The sequence below is a fragment of the Thermobia domestica genome, chromosome 1 (genome assembly GCF_964235325.1).
Source record: "Thermobia domestica chromosome 1, izTheDome1.hap1.1, whole genome shotgun sequence".
NCBI lineage: Eukaryota > Metazoa > Arthropoda > Insecta > Zygentoma > Lepismatidae > Thermobia > Thermobia domestica.
Window position 1 is genome coordinate 142,528,591 of NC_137454.1, and position 21,158 is coordinate 142,549,748.

The 21,158-nt window shown below is 37.2% G+C and overlaps 1 protein-coding gene across 2 annotated transcripts in view; it reads right to left on the minus strand.

Moving 5' to 3' along the window:
* Gpat4 (Glycerol-3-phosphate acyltransferase 4) overlaps positions 1 to 21,121 on the minus strand; it is a 142,266-nt gene extending 121,145 nt beyond the window's left edge. The window contains exon 1 of one of the 2 annotated variants that reach the window (XM_081763902.1): positions 20,881 to 21,121. In XM_081763902.1, the coding sequence (XP_081620028.1) occupies positions 20,881 to 21,033 (153 nt within the window). In that variant the 5' untranslated portion in view covers positions 21,034 to 21,121. The remainder of the gene's footprint in view (positions 1 to 20,880) is intronic. The other variant, XM_081763905.1, reaches the window with a different exon arrangement.
* Positions 21,122 to 21,158: the final 37 nt, after the last annotated feature.

The following is a 21,158-nucleotide window of genomic DNA, read 5'->3' on the forward strand; positions in this document are numbered from 1 at the left end:
TGTGAAGAAATCTGTGCTATTTATGGGCAAAATAAGTCATCAATAGCAAGAGCGAAAAGATGGTTTAGTCGCTTGTGTTCTGGAAATTTCGATGTTCAAGATGTTCCTAGCGGTGGGCAACTAATCACAGTAAAAGTAAACGGAAACAGAAGTACACGGACTGATTATTTCTCCAAGTTTAAATTATTGCTTTTCTTGAATGTTTGGAGGGAAACTTTAGAGTATATGAATGTAAGGAGTTGGATTCCGCAATCAAACAAATGAATAGAAATTATAACTTTCAGTTTAGCGGTCCACGGTTATGTCTTTTAGGACCGGGATCTAACCAGGGGCCGTGCAATTAAAAGATAATTTCTCTCATACTGAAATGAACAACATTAAAGCTCTAAGGTTACCACAGATAAGGATATAAGAGATGTGTGTCCAAATTAGGGATGGCTAATTCCGGAATTTTTACTATCCGGAATCCGGAAAGTAAAATCAGAAAAATTCCGAAATTTAGAAGTTTTCCCGAAATCCGAAAAGTGAAATTTGCGATTCCGGAAAATTTTGGCCATTCTCAGTCTAAATACTTAAGGAGGGAGAAAAATTAGGGATGGCCAATTCCGGAATTTTTACTATCCGGAAAGTAAAATAGGAAAAATTACCGAATTTTTCCGAAATCCGGAAAGTGAAATTTTCGATTCCGGAAAATGTGGGCCATCCGTAGTAAAAATGAATTTTCTAACATTGGGATTGAAGCTTTTTTAAAATGATAAAGATGGGAAGGAATAGTAAGGTATTCTTCGAAGAACTTACTCCGTTGTCCATGGCACCTAATTTTTTGTGCATGAACACATCTTTGTTACCGTATGTTTATCGAATGGACTAGATTTGATTCGGATATCCGGATGACAGGTTCTTGTCCTTTCCTTGTGAGAAGTTTCCCTGTACCACGGTCTTGAGCAAACCTCTTAGTCTTCGCGTACGATTTCTCTTAATACTGTCCAACTGTAGCTTCTACCATACCATCTATCACGTTCCTTATGATACAGTTCCTTCTTAGCCAACGTCCCAACCAGTTTCTCTTCCACTTTCAATTATACCTAAAATTGTACTATTTCCCCTCACTACTTTTATCTATTCATTTTCCCTTACAAATCCGGCTAATTTTCTCCTTCTTAACCACATTTTGAAGGCTCTCAGTCTTTTCTTCATTGCGTCTGCATAATCTCCAAGTTTCTCATCCATACAGAGAATACAACACACGAAACAAAGTCTTAATTGAAGGACCCATAAACTGTATAATTTAAAATCCTCCAGCACTTTTTTCCTAACTAATGCCACGTTACTTTCTATAACTGACTGTGCATCAAATAGTACGAAAACTAATTGCAGATACAGTTAAAATACATAAATAAACTTTCCTATATAACATGCTTTATTTTTCGTAATGCGTTAACTCTCTCCCGGCACATTGTTTGAGAATGGCTCGCCTATGATGCAAGGAGTCACCACAACAATGGTGCTAAAAAGCTGATGACAATCTAAGGCCGGCCAGGTTGTGCACATTCAATATAATCGTTATAGACTTCCTCCCTTCCATATATTATCCTCTTATCTCCTCAGTCTGCCCAAAGTTCGCTTTCGTACTGACTTGTAAAAATTACTATGTATCTCTCAACGTCATAGCATGTGAGCTACGTGCTCCATCTACTTTACGCGTCTTGATGTAATTTCATATAGCAACAGTATCATATAGAATTTTCTTAATAGAATCGTAAGCTCTCTTACACTTATGACCGATTGATGAAATTGCAAAGTTATATTCTCTCTCTCTCTCTCTCTGTTTTTTTTTTTTTTTTTTTTAATTTTTCTTACCAATATCTGTCTGCTATGAAATATCTAGTCCAATGCTGACCTATTACATCTGAAGCCACATTGATAATCTCATATTACTTCATCAACATAAGAGTTATGCGTGCTAAACAATGTCAAAACATCTTAGAGCAAGCTGGGAACAGGAACATTTCGATAACTGTTACAACTGTATTAACAATTCTCGTAATTATAGATACTTACGGACTTCTTGAAATGTTTATGAATTCTCTCTTTTTGTTATATCAAGCAGAGCAGTTTCTGGATCTCTTTAATCAAGGCAGTTTTTACCAACCTTAAATAGAACGGCTACAAGGACTTTTTTTTTTTTTTTTTTTTCAATTAAGGATTCTGCCTTCGTACTTCATTGATGTTTAAAGAAACCTCATCGAAATCACGCTAATTTCCATTTTGCAATTCATTAGAACGATAAACCTTTGCCATTGATTTACACACGTAAACTTTCCTGTAAGTCGGAATATTTTATCCTATCCTACCATCAAGGTGTAGTTTGAGACTAGTCGAAACGAACCCAATTGTTCACTGAATTTATTGTTGTCGCTATCTTGCCCTTCGTTCCTAGGCGCGTCCACATTTATGATAGTAAAATGCAATCTGTCTTTCAATTCAACGAAAAATTATTTATAAATAGAACCTTTCGAAAAAATCCTGTCTCTAAGATCTGGGGTTGTTTGGTCCAATAAACAAATAATTAAAAATATGAGAATTCACACATCACGAGGCCATTATTCGTACTCCACTTAACCCCTCTCCTCTCGAATCCCTCTCCTCTAGTAGTAGCTCTTAAGGGAATGCCCCATAATACAAGAATTAGTGCATACGTATGTTTTCCCTTAGCTTGTGTCGATTACAATTTTCACCGACATAATTTAACTCGCGAGCTACCACTGCTTACAACATCAATTTCTTTCCCTACTGTCCAAAGTTATTCTGTTTTACACTGATTCAAGTGTCCACGTATCACCCTAACTTTTTTTTTTTCTTTTACTCCACTTTGCTCTTTACATCATTTGTATTAGTTCCGCCCCCAAATATCAAAATACTTTTCTAAAGGAAAAATAATAAACTTTTTACTTTTATAAATATACAAGACCTTATTATCAATCTTACATTTTATGATCCACCCAAATGAAGGGACACACTTGCGTTGCAAACAATTCTATCGGATCTACCCAACAGGATTGACCTTTAGATTCACTGACCTGTCCCACACTCTCCACCTGTGGCTACCGGAAAATGTACGGACAATCCTACAAGCGAGTGTTGCTATAGGACTACTTCAAAATGGTACAAATTCCACCTTAATCACGAAAAGCATGTTATTCGATCATATGTAGGTGTCATATGTGATCAAACTACGCATATACAGCACAAGACTGCTGACTCAGAATGTATATATGGGACATGCAGAACAATAGCGGAATTTTACAAGTGAATTTGCCGTCTTTAAAAGTGTGTTTAATCAACAATAAAAACGAGAATGGTGTTCAAGTTTAAAAACCAATTACGTACTTCAACATTCAAATAAAAATGCAGTTATTCCTAAGCTATGCAAACTATAAAATGTTTAAATCTTTATAGTCATTGTAGTCTTGCAAGAAATTCCACTGAAAAAAAAAAAAAAAAAAATGCTCTATTGTATTCTTACAGTATTTCCAGTTTTCTAACACGCAGCATATTTCGGTGGAACGAAGATCGGAACTCGGATCAAGCATATTTCACAGTCAGCATCAATTCTTTCTTAAAACTACTGATAGTAGAATAAAGCAAAAACGGCCAAAAAAGCTGTTTAATTTATTTAGAATTGATACTTTTATATCAAATCATTAAGACAATAGGGAAAAGAAGAAACAGCATGCTTGGCCATCTTATTCGGCACTCCGATTAGATCACCGTGCTGATAGTGGAAAAGGCAGAAGGAAAACTAAGAAGAGGAAGACCAAGAATAGAACATCTAGATGCAGTTACGAAGAAGAGACTTTGTCAAAGTATAAAACAGCTCTCCCAAGGGAGAGAAACTCTAAAATTTCCATGTCGTACACCAATCTATGGTTGAGGTGAACAAGAAGAAGACTTTTATATCCGAATTATATTTTAAAGATCTGTCTTTATACAAAGTGTCTGCGCATCGTAGTAATAATATTAATTAGCGTCCCGTACAATTATCTGTAAATGAAACCATACTTACTTAGTTTTTATATTTGTGAATCCCAATAATGTCCCCACCAAATTTCTTATTTTCTGATTTCTATAAACCATCCTGATTTGAACTGATAGAAAAAGAAACTAAGCACCATATTCTTCCCCTGTAGACTTCGTAGTCTACTCTATTGCGTACCCAAACAAGAAGATATTTTTATGTGGTAGCATTGCACGTGTTCCATCATCTTTCGCTTAAAAGTATAATTAATGGAAATAACGTGAGAGAGGGGAGGGGGAAGGAAGGAACTATTAGTGTCTCCTCTCGTAGCTTGCTCGCTGTGGCTATTTTAAACAGTGATAGAACACGTACTTATATAGTCTAATGTCTCGAGTACCCTATCCGTCGGATATCTTAATTATGAAACCTAGTTTACTACTTGCTTTACTTCTTTCAGCCACAACTACTACTGACAAACAAATTAATATAAACAGTATATTTCTGATCAAAATATGTAGTCAGTTCATTAGATGGATGGTACAGGCTCATCTCTAGTGCAAGGGTTCTTGCTTCGATCTTAATCCAGATAACAGAAAAAGCACCAAGTTAGGAAACTGGGATTCGGAAAACGAAAACAGAAATATCGAAATAAATGTGGTGTGGTTTATATCTACATTATTCCAGCTATTTTTATCATAACCATTCACATGTATTTATAATGTGTCTCCCTTACCCTCCACAGCACAATCGTGAGACAGTAAGGATATATTTCATCTCTGATTACCCTTGATAAGGTACAGGAAACTTTCAGGCTGATTCTTCAGCCATACTAGTCTGATACAGCAAGACTAGTAAAAAATTTAGTATATCTATATTAGATAGTGAAATGAAATGAAATCTTTGAGTTTTACGTCCCACGGTTATGCCGGTTAGGCTAAAGGAGACGGTGATGATGAGTAATGAATGAAATGGTGGAATGAAGAAAGTGGGAGGAAACAGGAGAACCCCGAGAAAACCCACGCACACGGTGTTTGTCCACCACAAAGTTCACTTGGCGGGGGTTGGGATCGAACCCGGGACCCCAAGCACCAGAGGTGAAATATATTAGATAGTGAACATGATAGTGTATTACTGTGATATCTATATTCTGAATTCCCGGTGCCGGACATCTAGACATTTTAAATCTTAATTACACATTACTAGTATAGTACTTTCAACTAGGATTGGTTCTTTCATCACTAAGTGAAAGCAAAAAAAGTGCAGAGATAAATCAATAGGTCATGAACGATTATAGAACTGTCGTGGGAATTATACACGACGACCTGAATTTTTATGCAATGCATACATAAACCAGTTCTTTATTAAAAAAAAGTTAACAGCAAATGCAATTACTGTTTCATTTTTCTACAGAAAATCTACAAGAATTGTCGTAATCAACAAATGACATTTACTCCTTTATTATAACTTAATTCTTAAACAAACAAAAAAAAAAAAAAAAAAAAAAAAAAAAATCGCTTAGAACATCGTCTATCAGTACATACAGTGGAATTCTAGATAGTGTAACTACCCATTTACCCTCTATACCTTAGTTATTGCCCCTAATATTTTCATCTAAACTATTTTCTCATTATTGCCTGAAACGTCCTACTTTCAGACGATATAGTAAGCGGACAAAACTACACTTTTATTTACTTATTTTCATATACAGGTATCTCAAAAAAAATGACGTGAATTTGTCTAAAACCCAGACTATTTGTGTAGCTAAGTAATTTTTTGTATGTTGCAGATACCATGGAGAGGGAGGTCTGAGGGTGCTTACAGCCTCCTACGTCAACCCATCTCGTACCTAGAGCAATTTAAAAATGGCAAATCGACTTGAACATTACTTCACGGAAGAGGTGCACGGTGTTATTTTTTATGGGCCAAGGGACAGAAACCATCTGACATTAATGAGAATTGGCGTTGGTCTCTGGAGAGTGTAATATCGCAGAGACAATGCATTCGCAAGTGGTAGAAGGACTGACAAAACAGAAATGGCAGACTACCAACGTCCATCATCGACAGAAATGTGTGTTTTCGATTACATGATTCGGGACAAGAAGAAGAATCAGGTTGAATGACATTACAAATCTCATGTGGTTCAGTGAGAAGTATCGTCCACGATCAACTTGGCTTCAGGAAAGTGTGTGTGTGTGTGCTGATTGCCAAAACATCTGAGGGAGGACCAGAAACACCTTCGAATGGATATTTCGCCGGCCATCCTCCTACAATATGTCCACGACCGAAATTCGTTGCTTTGTCGCATCATAACGGGCGATGAAACCCCAATATTCCTACGGACACCTGAATCAAAACATCAGTGCATGACATGGGAACATCCGTCGTCCGCCGACCAAGAAATTAAAGACTACAACATCTGCCCAGAAAACAAAGGCTACTGTGATTTGCGACCGTTAGGGTGATATCCATGTTGAATTTCTGGCAAAAGGTACGAGCATTACTGGGGACACCAATTGCCAAACCATGGACAGGCTCAAAGCAGCCATATGCTATGTCGAACTTTAGTGTGATACGTGTCAACAATAATACAATTTCAGGTACTTATGTCTGCACGTTTTTCAGTAAATCAAAAATTCATCTTACTTTTTATTAAATATTTTCAGTATTAGTCTTTTAAGTTCTAGTCCTCTGCCATTTTCAACCCTCCTAATTTTGTATTCTAAAGCAATATTATATGAATGAGGTGTGGGAATGAAAGCAACTTTGAATTCCGAAAGGAGCCGGAAGTCTGATTTCTATTCGCATATTAGCAACTTGTTTTACTTACACATTTTCACTAAACTTACCATCTTTTTTATATTCATGGTGAGATATAAACATATTTAATCATATTAAGATTACGATTCCTGTGGATTCTTTTGATTACGTGGTATAAATACTCTCCGTCTTGAGTAGTTTGGTTTACGTAACATCAGTTTTCATCGCGAAGGCCATATAAAACGTGGACCAGCTTAACGTGGGTTGCAAAACATGTTCTCCAATCGCAGATCGAACTCATGTCTCTAGCTAGAGTAGTTTAATAGGAATAAATTCTAGTCACAAAAATTTGGTTACCTGCGAACAGGTAATTCAATCTACACAAGGGATAGCTTTTCCATCACGGGTATTCTGTTGTGTATCTTTGGTAGGAACTCCGCGCCCCTTTTCAGCACCAAGGCTACATGAGACGTAGATCTATAGTTTTAAGCGGAACCCAAAACACTAAGGCAACCAAAACTTCAAAGCTCTCCTATCGGGATTCGAACCAGGAACCCCATGCAACAAACGCAAGTGTGTTAGCTATTAGAGCGGCACGAGAGGCTCCAGTGTGTATTCCTTGCCTCGATTTTCACGAGTATATTCAACAAATCTAAACAACCTCTAGGATCAACTAGGATGGTTTCGTTACTACATTCTGCGCGATCAACTTTTGAGTACTTAGAACTTTGTACAGACACTAATGTTTCTGTAATATTTTGTAGTATTATCTTCCACATGGGCTTTATTCTTGCGCCTAGAACAACGAGTAGCTTTGGTATACAATTATCTCGTCATCTTCTAGCGTTATAGTGCTCTGAATCTCGAACAACTGTAATTTAAAAGATTTACCAATAAGAACCCAGTATTTAAGCGATTTAAATTGAAAACTAGAATAATACTTTTTAACGATAACATGGAAACTCTCCCTCGTCAATATTAGTTTCATTACTACAGTAATATTATTCATGACCTGTACTCTGTATGTTGACCTTAACCTCACATTCACCTTTAACATTGGGAAATTTAGTCTACGGTAATGACTTCCGCGTTTCTCCTCCTCTCTTTCGAAAACCCTGTCAAATAATTTTTGCAATAAGATTGTGACTGGAGTTATAGTCAAGGCTGTAATCAACAGCATACGGCGATCTACACCGTACACCCTCTGCTTCATAGTAATTAGAATATACCTTCTGTTTCAAAGCATATAATCCATTTATTTAATTTGTTTTTATTTAGTCAGGTCATGTCTGTAGCGATAAAGTGACTATCTCTTTTCTATCCTATTCTTAGTTTCTGTTCAAGTACATTGATCATGCGAAAAAGAAACGTGCTTTTCTTTAACTGACAATGGTTCGTCTTCAAATCTTGCTGCCTTAATTTAACTCATTCCTCGACGCCATACAATATTCCATTGTACATATACGTATATTTCTATTAGGGATGGGCAAATTTTTATAAAAACCGAAACCCGAAAAACCGACATTTCGGTTTTCTCCAAAACCGGTTCTTCTTAAAAACCGAAAACCGGTTTTTGTGTCCACCACTAATTTCTATATATTTACTTGACTAACATTGCCTGTACTAACTATATATCCTACTCTGTTATGCAACCAAAAATGCCCCTAAGGTGGAAGGTACAGTATAACATCCAGGGGATCTTCGTAAATTACATTTCGGATTCTGAACATGAGGTCGACCTTTTGAAATGTGAATGTGAAAATATCTTATAACAAAAAGCAAACAATAATAGGCGGAATAAGTCATAGTCCCATTTCCATTTTACCACACCGAAAGAAAAACCTTGTGTATCTTTTAAAACCTTTACCTCAAGTAGGCTATAGTGTCACAAGAACAAGTCTCGGTAAGCATATAGGAAAGAAAATTCTAGAATGATAGACAATAAATTTAATCATGACTAAAAAGTAGAAAATAAAATAAAATAAAAATTTAAGAGAATTACTTTATAAAAAGTTCTATCTATGCATAATTAAAAGGAAAAACATACAAACCGCTCCAATATACTTATAAATTGATTGTGTATGAGAGAGCGCTCTTAAATAAGTTTTAGTCAGGCATAAATAATTAAAGTAATTCTCCTGAAAACTTAAAAAAAACAAGGTAAGCACAAAAGTTCTTGCCGTTCTAGAGCAGTGATAAGAGCAATCCAGTGGACGGTATGCACTTTTAAGTTTCGAAGTAATCTCCATCAGCATCCAACACAATTTGCCATCGTTTCTGCAGCTGTACAATACCCAGGTGATGAAACTCGGCGGTCATGGCTGCAAAGAAGTGCGTGAGTGTGTTCCGCAGGTCTCCATTTGTGAAGGATCTCCTACTGAGGTGGCCGTCGAGGAAATGAAATTGGTGGTAATCTGTTGGCGCAAAGACCGGTGAATATGGTACATGGCAGTGTCTCCCACCTAAATTGCTGAAGGGTCTTCCGAGTCCTCTTTGGCATATGTGGCTTGACACTGTTGTGCAAGAACAGCACACCCTTGTGATTAACCAATGCCGGCTGCTTCTATCGCAATTCACGCTGCACCCTTTGGAACTGCTAAGAGTAGGTGGAAGGAGCTCGTAATGCATCACTTGTCGACAGTTTCACCATACACAGAGCATAGCGTTTCGTGGGTGCACAGCTGGTGGACAGGTGAAGAACAGGATCACGTGGCGACAACCAATGTCTGGTACGCTTGGGAGTGTCATAGAGGACTCACTTTTCGACACCAGTGATTCCCGGCGGGAGCTTATGTGGTTCGGATTCCACGTTAATCAGTAGGTCCACGTCTTATATAGCCTCGCTGCTGAACGGGACGTTAAACTCAAAATCAACTCAACCAGTGAGCAAAAACAGGCTGTCACTCGCTGGCTGCCGACAATTTGTGGGATCCCACTTGTATGATTTCTCTATCCATGCAGGTGCAGTCTGACCCTTTCAGTGAAAATATGGAACCTTTCTGCAAGTTCATGAAGCGTTACATCACTGTCCTCCTTGATTACTGTTTTCAGGGCCTCGCATCCATTGCGAGGTTCATCCGAAAGATTCTCATCTCCCGAACGGAATTACTGGAAGCAATGTCTGGCGATGCTTCCCAAATGCTGGACATATGCGGTGACTTGATGCGGCAGCTGATAGGCCCGCATGCATGACTTCGAGTCACGGCTGTGAACTGTACGGGTTTAACAATTCAGATATGGGAGTACGGGTTGCTATTCAAAATGTAAGGGGGAACTAATCATTTTGACACTGCTTTTGTTTGCTAAAAGCAACAATTTGATCATTATTGATATAATTTGGCAATAAGATTCTAATTAAGGTTATTGCTAAGGTTCTAATCTAACGAAATTGAATTTGGAGGACTCAAGCTGTGAATGTACGGGTAAGCAGGTTTGAAAAGTTGGCAACCCTGCTTCGAGTCCGAACGAATTCTATGAGCCCCCCCCCCAAAAAAAAAAATATCGTTCACAGTAACACGTAGGGGCATTTGGTGCAATATACAGGGTGGATTATTTTCTTGATACACCCTTGTAAGGTTCAAACGAATAAATGAAATATATATATATATATATATATATATATATATACCATACAAATATCAGTACGGGAACATTGTTTGGCATACTCTCCGATACCACCAGATTAACAGTGTTGCCAATCCAACAAGGTTATATTTTTTAAGTGATACTACGTCAGGTTATCACACATTTCAAAATTTCTTATAAAATAAAAAAAACTTACAGTACCATTTTATGCAGCGTTTCAAACTCAACACCATCAAAATTTGGACGTTTGCAATAGCACAGTATCCTTAGTTTGCAATACTGGACCACAAATGGGATTTAAGTCTTCATTTAACATGTAGATTTGAAATGTGTAATAATCTGACGTAGTGTCATTTGAATATATATATATATATAAACTTTGCTGGGGTTGGAAACACTGTTTTTATGTTTCTGAAAAAAGCACCATGTCTTCCGATCAGGGGTGGATCCAGGACCGACTTCTGAGGGGGGAGGGCGGTGGGTTGTCATACTGCTACTTTTAAGGGCTCCAAACTTTGGGATGAGTTTCATTTATATATATATAAAATAAGAGTTTCCTCTTCTGGGGGGGGGGGGCGATCGCGCCAATCACCCTCCCTGGATCTGCCCCTGCTTCCGATGTTGCAAAATTACGCCTTATTCTATCGTTGCCTACCCTTTATAAATAGAAAAAAAAAATGGCTCATTGAATGCACGTGTTCATTTGTGTCATTTGAGCGTAATCACAGAATTCAGGTAACAGCAGGAAATTGGATCCACAGTATCACTGAGACCCGCCACATTTCATAGTAGGGACGGGAAGGCGTGCACCATATATATATTTAACGCTTTAGCCCGAAGATAAATTGCCAAAACCATTCAAAATGGACTTTTGGTAACTGGAAACTCGTAAAATGATAAGATGAATTCACGTGCATTTTACGAGTTTCCAGTTACCAAAAGTCCATTTTGAATGGTTTTGGCAATTTATCTTCGGGCTAAAGCGTTGTTGGTGGATGGAAACAGTTTAGAAATTGCAATCTTATAACGGATGTTCACGTTACGCAACTCATGTCAGACTGTGATTGTCACAATACCATAAGATGTTTCAGGCCATAGTTGAGTTCTACAGCCACTTTCTCAGCATTACCTTTACGGTGCCTTGGTACATCCCTTGGGGACAATTCGCTTCAATGCTTAGCGATCCCTGTTACTAGGACTTATGAGTTCTGTAGACTGTTATCACAATGAACAATACTCCATTCGAGATACCTACCCATACTATTTACTTTACACACACTTGCGTTAACCAACCGCGCACCCCCAATTTGCCCTTTTAGAAACCAAGAGAGATTATCAATATTGCATCATCATCACCTGTACGCTTCAAGACACGCCTCCGTCCTACCTCGTGCGACACTACACACGATCACCTAACTTGTTGCGAAATACAGGTGATTTCATTATTCTGATAACCACTTGTAATAACACAACGCTACGAAACAAAGCGGGTCCGACAACAACGCTAGCGGGTCCGACAGTTTACGAGTCGGACGACATGTGGTTAGAGCACCATTTCCATTAATCCAATGAGTTCCGACGAGTCAATATCGAAAAGCATGTACTCTTAATGGAACTATGCGCGTCACAGGCAATGTATGGTTCCATGGACCAATTTGTCATATCAAAAGATCACATTTCATTTCGCAAAAACGCTAGAATAATACATTCTTAAGTTATAATATTTAAGTCACAGACGAATTTCCACAATTCATTTTTTTCTTATACACTCTGTAAAGAAAAAAATAGCGACACCTCAATTCTCAAGGTAACTGATAGAGAAAACAATAGTTGCAGCCCGCTAGAAACGGAATAGAATGAAACAAACAGTAGGATAGTTCACTTGCCTTATCTGTGATACTTGTGATGTACAACGGCGCTTGCTATTTTTTTTTTTTTTATGTATCAGTAATATCCTCGTCAGATGGCAGTGAGGGCACCTCGCAAGTGATTGTAGTAAAAATTCTACTTTGAATTTGTGATGTGTAGGCCCAGGTAAATAGTATTTTGTGATTGTTCTTTGGTTTCTCAATGTTTGGGTAGTGTCAAGTGGCAGTATTCTTGTCGTGCAGCGTTGTTTTTGTTTGATATTGTTGATATATATGGACTGTAAACAAATAAGGCGGATAAGAAATGTGATTTGTCGTCATGTCAACAAGGCATAATTCTTACTTTGCTCAGTTACGGTAAATCTCTAAGGGAGATGGGTGGAATACTCAAAATCCATCACTTGACGGCAGGAAGAGTAATTCACAAGCAAACACAGCATAACAATCGTCCTTTCGTCAACAATGTGATACAGAAAAGAAAGCTTCACCCACAGCAGATGGCCAAATAAAATCAATAGCATTGCACAATGAAGGAATGAGTTCCCCACAACTTGCTTGTCTAATTGGAGATGACCTGGGAACTGCAGTTAGTCGTACAGCTGTATTGGGTGATATCAATAAAAATAAGTAACTACTCCTGAGAAGTCCTGCTCGAGAATCGGAGTAACTACACCTGGAGTAATCTCCTCCCTCAATTTCGTATCAATAAAACAAGCCACTACTCAGGTCTAGACTGCTCCAGATTTATGAACGTTCACTCGCGCTTCCTCTGCGTGTAGCACTGAGTCGTATCAATAAAAGAAGTGATTACTCATTTCTCCCATCCGTCACGCGGTCATTTCGTTGTTTTTAACCTATGGCGTAGTACCTAAACGCCATGGAACAAGCAAGTAGCAACGACAGTTTCAATTAAAGTGCATTTGTGGATATTATAAAAGTTCCAGTGGTACTTTCAAAGTTACAGTTACCAGAAAGTAAACGAAGGAAAGCCGAAGCTTTGAAGGCAATTACAGTGAAATGCAACGAAATATCAAATACATCTACAAATGAGATACAAATCCAAAAGAGAATCTTTAATATTCGAGCGAGCATTAAAACCTAATTTGAAAAAGAAAACAGGAAACATAATACTGAAACCATGTGAACGAACCTCTTGGAGCTGATGGATATTGATTCGAATCCAGTAATATCAAGATTAGCACGACAAGCGCATATCACGTGTTGTCCAAGATTGTTTGACTTTAAGAAGAAATCAGACACTTGGCCCCTTTGTTTCCTTTTTTAAATAGTCCAGCCAGTCACGTCAAAAAGCACGTCCATCTGATTGAGTTTTCCACACCATAGTGTCCTCTTTACCCTAGGCATAAATTATATATATATATATATATATATATATATATATATATATATATATATATATATATATATATATATATATATATATATATATATATATATATATATATATATATATATATATATATATACTCTCATGTATACACCTTTCCTATCAACGTTGAGTTGAGTTGATTTTGAGTTTAACGTCCTTTTCAGTAGCGAGGCTATATGAGACGGGACCCACTGATTAACTTGGAATCCGAACCATATGAGCTCCCGCCGGGAATCGAACGCGGGTCTCTCATGCGAAAGGCATGTACGCTAACCGCTTAGCCACGAAGGAGCTCTTCCTATTAGCGTATTCGTCTCCAAAATACTACGCTTCTTTATTGCCACGCGTGTATAGTCAAGTGCTCCGATAGCACCCGGAAATGTATATTGTTCTTGCTACTCTGCCTTTGCTGTTTGAATATTACGCACACCTCCGGAAACAATCAATTTTCAGTTTTAGCAATAATCACATCCATTACACTTGTAGTAGTCATAGACACAGTACTTTGAGCCACAAGAGAATCCACTGACATTCAGAACTGGAATCCCGGATCACTAACGTAAAGCAAGAAAACCCGCGCATCTTTTCGTCATTACGTAGTGCACCACCCCAAATTTAGATTGATTCTCCTAAAAATGTTGTGCTAACACTCTACATTCTCTTTCATCAACCTATGTTTTTGTAATCTCCATTTGCAACATTTCTATGCAATTTATAAGCTTTGCTACATAGCAAAACAATCATATACTCTTTCATATTTCGCACGGAGTCACCTATTTAGCTTGCTCCACAAATTTGGAGAAGTTACTAGCATCACAGAGGAGTCTTTGATTGTTATTGATATCAAACGTGGAGTAGTTACTCGGCTCGAGAATAGAGATGTGGTTACTTCAAAAGGGCGGGGTTTCTCCGAGGTCAGCCGAGACGAGTAGTGCTCAGTTTTCTTTTGATTGATACCAATGCGAGTAACTACTTCAAAATTGGGCGTAATGAATAACTTCTCCGTTTTATTGATTGTCTTCACTGTATGAAGAGGATATTACGAAGAAACTTCGTAAGAACCTGAAGCTGACAAAATCACAGAGCGAATCAACACGTAGGTGTGGCAGCCGATATGCAACTTGGGACTTAAGGCAACTGGAAACACGTCAATTTCTCCGCCAATAGTGGGAAACGATGATGGTGTGAAGTTGTGGATACGCACGAACGTGGAGCTTGACAAGGATTTCGTTTAAGAGGTGCAAAAATTCACTCACTGAGTGATGGTGTGGATTTGCTTCACCGCTAAAGGCGTCAAAACGATTGATATATGTGAAGGGTCAGTTGATGCACGAAAATATCTTCAAATTCTAATACGTAAAGTTTTTACAACAGCTAAAGATTACTTTTATGAAGCAAATATGGACTATTTCGGTTTCCAAGAAGATAATACTTCATATCACCGAGCGAAAATCGTTAATACGTGGTTCAAGAATATGAGTATCCAGAGACTCATGTGGCCTCCACACTCACCTGACATGAATCCAATCTAAAATTTGGAGTCAATATGAGCAGAAGATTAAATAGACAATTATCTCGAGTAGAATGGAAATCACGGAACAGGTATTCCGGGTGTGATTCCACGAAATCGACGTTGGATTTTGCAATAACCTTGTTACCAACATCCCTGTATGATTCGCTACACTGCAGAAAGCCTCTGTTGGACATACAAAATACTAGTTTGCTGTATTGTACCTCCAGATGTTTGTACACAATATATATTAACCTTAAGATAATAATAATAATAATAATAATAATATTTTGTCTGTTCTTGTTGACCTTTCTTATTTTTATGTGTAACTTTTTATACAAACGATCTGGTACGAAACATAGCTACTTACACGTGCATATAAATTAATTATATTAATCTCAATAACCTAAAACTCTGACGCAAGTATTAAGGATGAACTGCTCATTGAGAATATGCATTGTAATGTCATCAGGAATTCATGTAAAAAATCTTTTTGGTTAACGTATTTCGTGAAAACCATATCCGAGCAAGTGTCGCTATTTTTTCTTTACAGAGTGTATTAGGTAGGTTACACAAAATTTCTCAAAAAACCTTTACACAAAATTTGTTGTGTCATTATTACACAACGAAATAGGAAAAATAACTTCGGCAGACAAATTTAAGTCAGCATGACTAATCATGAATACAAAAAGGCTTATATAATGATGTAAACATAAAAATTATGATAGTTCATCTACAATGTAGCACATCGCTTACTTGAAAGTAAACTTATCTACCACGGTTCTTCACAATTTACTAGTACTCCTAGTAGTGGACAGAATTTAAATGAACTTATGCAACTTAAACAAGAAAACTCAAATTTTAGTATCGATCTTGAGTTTAATCATTTTATCAATAACAGAACTAAAGTAAAATGTACGCAATGTACCAGCGAACTAATCATACGGAGCTCTTCACGACTCTAGGGTAAGATAACTCGAAATAAGAAGCTTATTTCGCCGTTGGCCTTTTGTTAATTTATTTACTGAAATTTAGCATTCTCTTTCAGTACCGAAGCTATATGTGACGGGGACTCTAAGTTTAAGGTGAAATTTGAACCACCGTCCGTGTCACTTACCGAAATGTCATCTCAAAAATTACAACTTTGGGTCGGATTTGCAACACTGTTAATCTAGGGTATTGAAGAGTATGTCGAACGATATTCTCTTGTCGATATTTGCATAGTACAAAATTTCAGTCCTTTGTATCTATTACTTTAAAAGTTACAAGGCACGAAAAATGGCTCACCTGTGTAAATTCCTCGTGTTTTTCAAAGTATAAAATAATGTAATAATAAAAATCCATTAGATCGGTAGAGACTTGATTTCTGACCCTCTACTTTCTGAGCAATTGTTTTTAAAACAGGAATGTGAAAAACCCACGTTTTGTTTTTGAAAAATCAGCCAGCCCTGTAAGTTTTACTGGGCAAAATTGAATTTTATGAAATACTGTACTTACATTTAAAGCTATATTTTTTAAAATACTATTCAAGCGCTCATGTTTTACTGAACACATGAAACTATGGAATTCCCTTGCGGGCCGTGGCAGTTCACCTCTTGCGCGGGTTTCTGGTTCGATCCCAGCTCCCGCCAAGTGGGCTTTGTGGTGAGCAAACACCGTGTACATGGATTCCCTCGTTTCCTCCCACAATCATCAGTCTCCCTTGGCCTTGGTGCATAATAATGAGAATGATTAAAAAAAAAAATAAATAACAAAAAGGTGGTAAAAGGGAATCCGTAAAGCCCAATTTGTAGGACACACTTGGCACAAGTGACACTCGCTTATTTTTCGACTTCTAGAAAGAAGTAGACTGCTTTGTACAGTAATATAGAAATGGGTAACACTATACTATAATACAGAATAGCATAAAATCCCCCTATTACGCTCACGATTCAAATCCTTTAATCAGCCACCTTGACTGAAGATTCCATTAGTTTTCCTTATACATTGGGATAGTACCTCAAGTTCAAGAGCCAGAGATAAAAAGCGGCTTTACTAAATGCGTAGTTTTCAGTAAAGTATCTGTGTGTGTGTGTGTGTGTATGTGGAAGTTGAAATATTGGATTTCTTTCCACAGGAATAATTAGTTTTATGACAAATACTTTAGCCACCGCTCCCCCCCCCCCTAGGATACGCATATCAGTGAAAGGGTAATAAGAAAAATTCTAAGATATATTTTTGGCATAAGTTTTGAATCCTCTTCTCCGCGCAGCTACAGGACACGCTCTTTAAGCAAAGTTAGCCTAAATTATAAATTCCCAGCTTAAGGGTAAGTATCAATTATGATCAAAACCTCTTTACAAACTCTTCAGCCGTTTCCCCGTGACGCGATCACAGTAGGCAACATCGATCTAAATGTGAAAAAGTAAATTACACAAAATTCCCCTCCTCCCTTAATTAATTAAAAAAAAAAGGGAGATGTGTCCCCTTATTTTTAATGAGAAGTTTATATACCGAGTTTTATCCTCTTAAATCCGGTATTTTGGGCCGCTATTTTACCTCCTCTACTTCTATTAGGATGCGTCCTTTAATCAAAGTAACGTAATAAATGAGTTTTGTTTTACAGTGTGAAACTACAGTAGACTTCCAAATTCTAGGAATTCAATACTCAGTACATTTATAACCACTTAATTAATAACATCAATAAAATACAAGATGGAACTGTGCCTCGGACGCAGAATCCATATACAAAAGCCATTACGACTGTTTCTGTTCTATGGCGATAAAGGTTGAAACCGCAAATCGTTAATTTGAACCGATTACGAATTAAATAGAATGTTAGAGAAGGCGATAGAACGTACTCTTAGGAAACTAAATTAATTGCAAGAAACCGATTTCGACCTCTCTTACTGTTGTTGTTCTACGGAAATCAGTATTGAAACCAGAAGTGATAATAAATTTCAACCACTTCCGGTGTTGGTAGCGTGCTGTGATTGTATGTTGTCTTGACATCCTGTATCGATCGCAGAAATCCGCTTGTCGCTACATATTACCATTTTTGTTCTATGACGACTAAAGCTGAAACCGAAAATCGTTAATTTCAACCGGTTCCACTTTGAATAGAGGGTTAATGGAGATCGCGGAACTATTCTTGCGAAGATGAATCAACTGAAGATTAAAAAAAGATCTCGATCTCTTACAGTTCTTGCTCTACGAAAATAAGTACTGAAGTAGTAAATTTAAACTGCTTCCGTTTTTGGTAGTGTGTTGTTATAGTATGCTCTCTTGAGACATTAATTGGATTGGAAAAAAAAAAAAAAAAAAAAAAACGCTCGCCGCTATCTATTACCATTTTTGTTCTATGGTGACAAATGTTGAAAACAGAAGTGGTTAATTTGAACCACTGTCGGTTTGAATTGAGGGTTAATAAACATGAAACCTGTCCTCGGGACGTTGAATCTGTTACAAAAAAGTGCATCTCAATAGCTATTAACACTTTTGCTCTGATACCTGTAGACAGAGGGACGGACAAACCCGTTTTATGACTTCCGCCACTTATGCATAGGACAATTTGAAAGTTTAAAAATCCAGCTCAAGATAGGCACTGTTCCAAAATCAATTTCAAACTGTTCAAGCGTTTTCCCTGATGCCATGACAACAGGTAGCATCGCTCTTAATATGAAGAAAAGAATTATAGAAAATCCCCCCCCCCCCCCAACAAAACCAAAATTTTCAAAAACGCCGTCACGAATACGTTTTCCACTTATTTTTAATGAGTTTATATATAGACTTTCATGCTTTTTTTTCACATACTCTTGACACTTTTTTTTTTTTTACAAATTTAGAAAGCGTCCTTGAATCAAATTAGTGATAAAAACCTAGCTCAAGATAGATACCATGGTCAAAAATTAATTTCAAATCGTTTAACAGTTTCCACGTGACGCGATCAGAAGCAACAGGCAACATCGCGTTCAATGTAAATAAATTATAGAAAATGCTCCCCTTCCCTCCTTAAAACGGGAATTTTCAAAAACGCTGGGTCACGGGTCCAGTTATTTTTACGAGAAGCTTATATAGGAATACCAAGTTTCATCTTCCTAACTTGACAGGATTATAATATAGACCTACTCAATTATTACAACCCGCTCCCCCCTTAGACTACGTATTTTAATCAAAATAACATGATACAAAAAAAAAAAAAAAAAAAAATCGAGGTACGAATAACTACATTCCAAAATTCATTTCAACAGACCTAGCCGTTTCCTTCTGATTTGATCCTTTTCATTTTCGTATATGGTAACAGATTGAACACTGTTTCAATAAATTTCATCAAGCGCAAGCAAAATTCGGTAGCAGAATTCCTCTTTGTTTCTCTTTTTCTGTATTTAATATGGTGGTAATCCCTCCAAGCCAATTCTGAAGCTAGACGTAAACTGAGAAACATGATTGAAGAAGTTATAATCACATTAGCACTATTATTTCAATTCAAGTTTTGAAGTATATTTTTAGAAGTGTACTTTCTTGGAGGAGAAGGATATTTTGAGTTTTATCCTGCAAAAATACACGGAACATTTGGGATGAAGGAAATTCCAATAACCCTGTCTTAAAAACTTGAGAAAAGACAGAAACAAAATATCGTGAATGAAAAACAAAGTGCTAATGCCTAAACTAAGTGCATGTACCTCCCCCCCCCCCAAATGGCCAACAGTGGAGTCAATTCTTCCGAAAGAATACTCTTCGGAAAGCAGGCCTTTACATTAAACGGATTAGTGAGGCGACGTTTGGTATAGTGTTATATTAAAATATCCGAACGCAATATTTTAAATCTAAATTGGCCCGGAAATGAAGATGTATTTACGAAGTTCCTGGTAAATATACGAAGCAATAAGTATTCACGAGCGGAACTAATGATAGCTATACTCGCTTCGTAAACACATTGGTAGATAAACTCAGCTAAAAGTCAGTAAAGAACATCATGCGATTACATATCCTTCTAGCTATAGGCAATTAATATGTCGTTGCTACTGTACACCTTGCATAGAAGAAGGGAATGTTGTAGATTTTAAACGAGATACGGGTAGTCACCGTCACCCGTGAACATATTAACAGATTGATTTCATTAACAAACTTGCTTGAGATAATCGCTCTAGTTGTCTAGAAACATTAATTGCAAACATTAGAATTAAAAACTGCGATTGTCCCATTGACTGACTCTGAGACTACATGGAACTGGAGTTCAAAGTTGTATTCGAACCAACGAAATTTATTCAATGCTCTTGGACACAAAATCGAACCCACGACTCCATGCACCAAAGCCGCATAGGAGAGCCACTAGACCAGCAGGATGAACATGAATTATACGTAAAACCGTCTAAGAGACTACAAAATTCGTGATGGAAAGGATACAGAAAGTACCAAACTGTATACACCTCTTGATAACTCTTCTACCCCCAATCCAGATATGTCAGACTCTCTATAAAAGTGCAAAGGGATTCCACATCTAACGATCATATAGCAGTTCAGTGCAATTGTCAAAATAGCTTACATTTCCAGGTACGGTATGACGGTACAAAAAGTTAGTTTTAGTTATCATTTCGTCAACTCTGCTAATAAAATATATGATTTTACTGAAGTTTATCAAAAATAAAGAAGAGTTTCTTTCATTCTATCTATGATTTATGGTTACAAAATGAAGACTTTCTATACACTTTCCACATCCGTCTGCTTGACTTAGCAGACAATATAACATTTTAGCTTCTAAAAATATACATACCTCAAATATCTTCAAAAGAACTCGAACGTAAAGTTTCCGGACTCCTATAGATTTTCCAATTGATGCCAAAAATATAATCGTCAATAAGAACAATAAAAACGGAGATAGAAATACTGAGAAACACAACGCTAACACATTTTGCAACAGCGCCATGTTGCAAGCAAACTGATCCACAAGCTAGGCCTGCCGGAGTGAGTAACTCGTTTGCACGATGAAACGCGAACTTCACAATAACTTTCGCGAAATATCACAAGAGTGCACCAAAGTACAAAACGTAA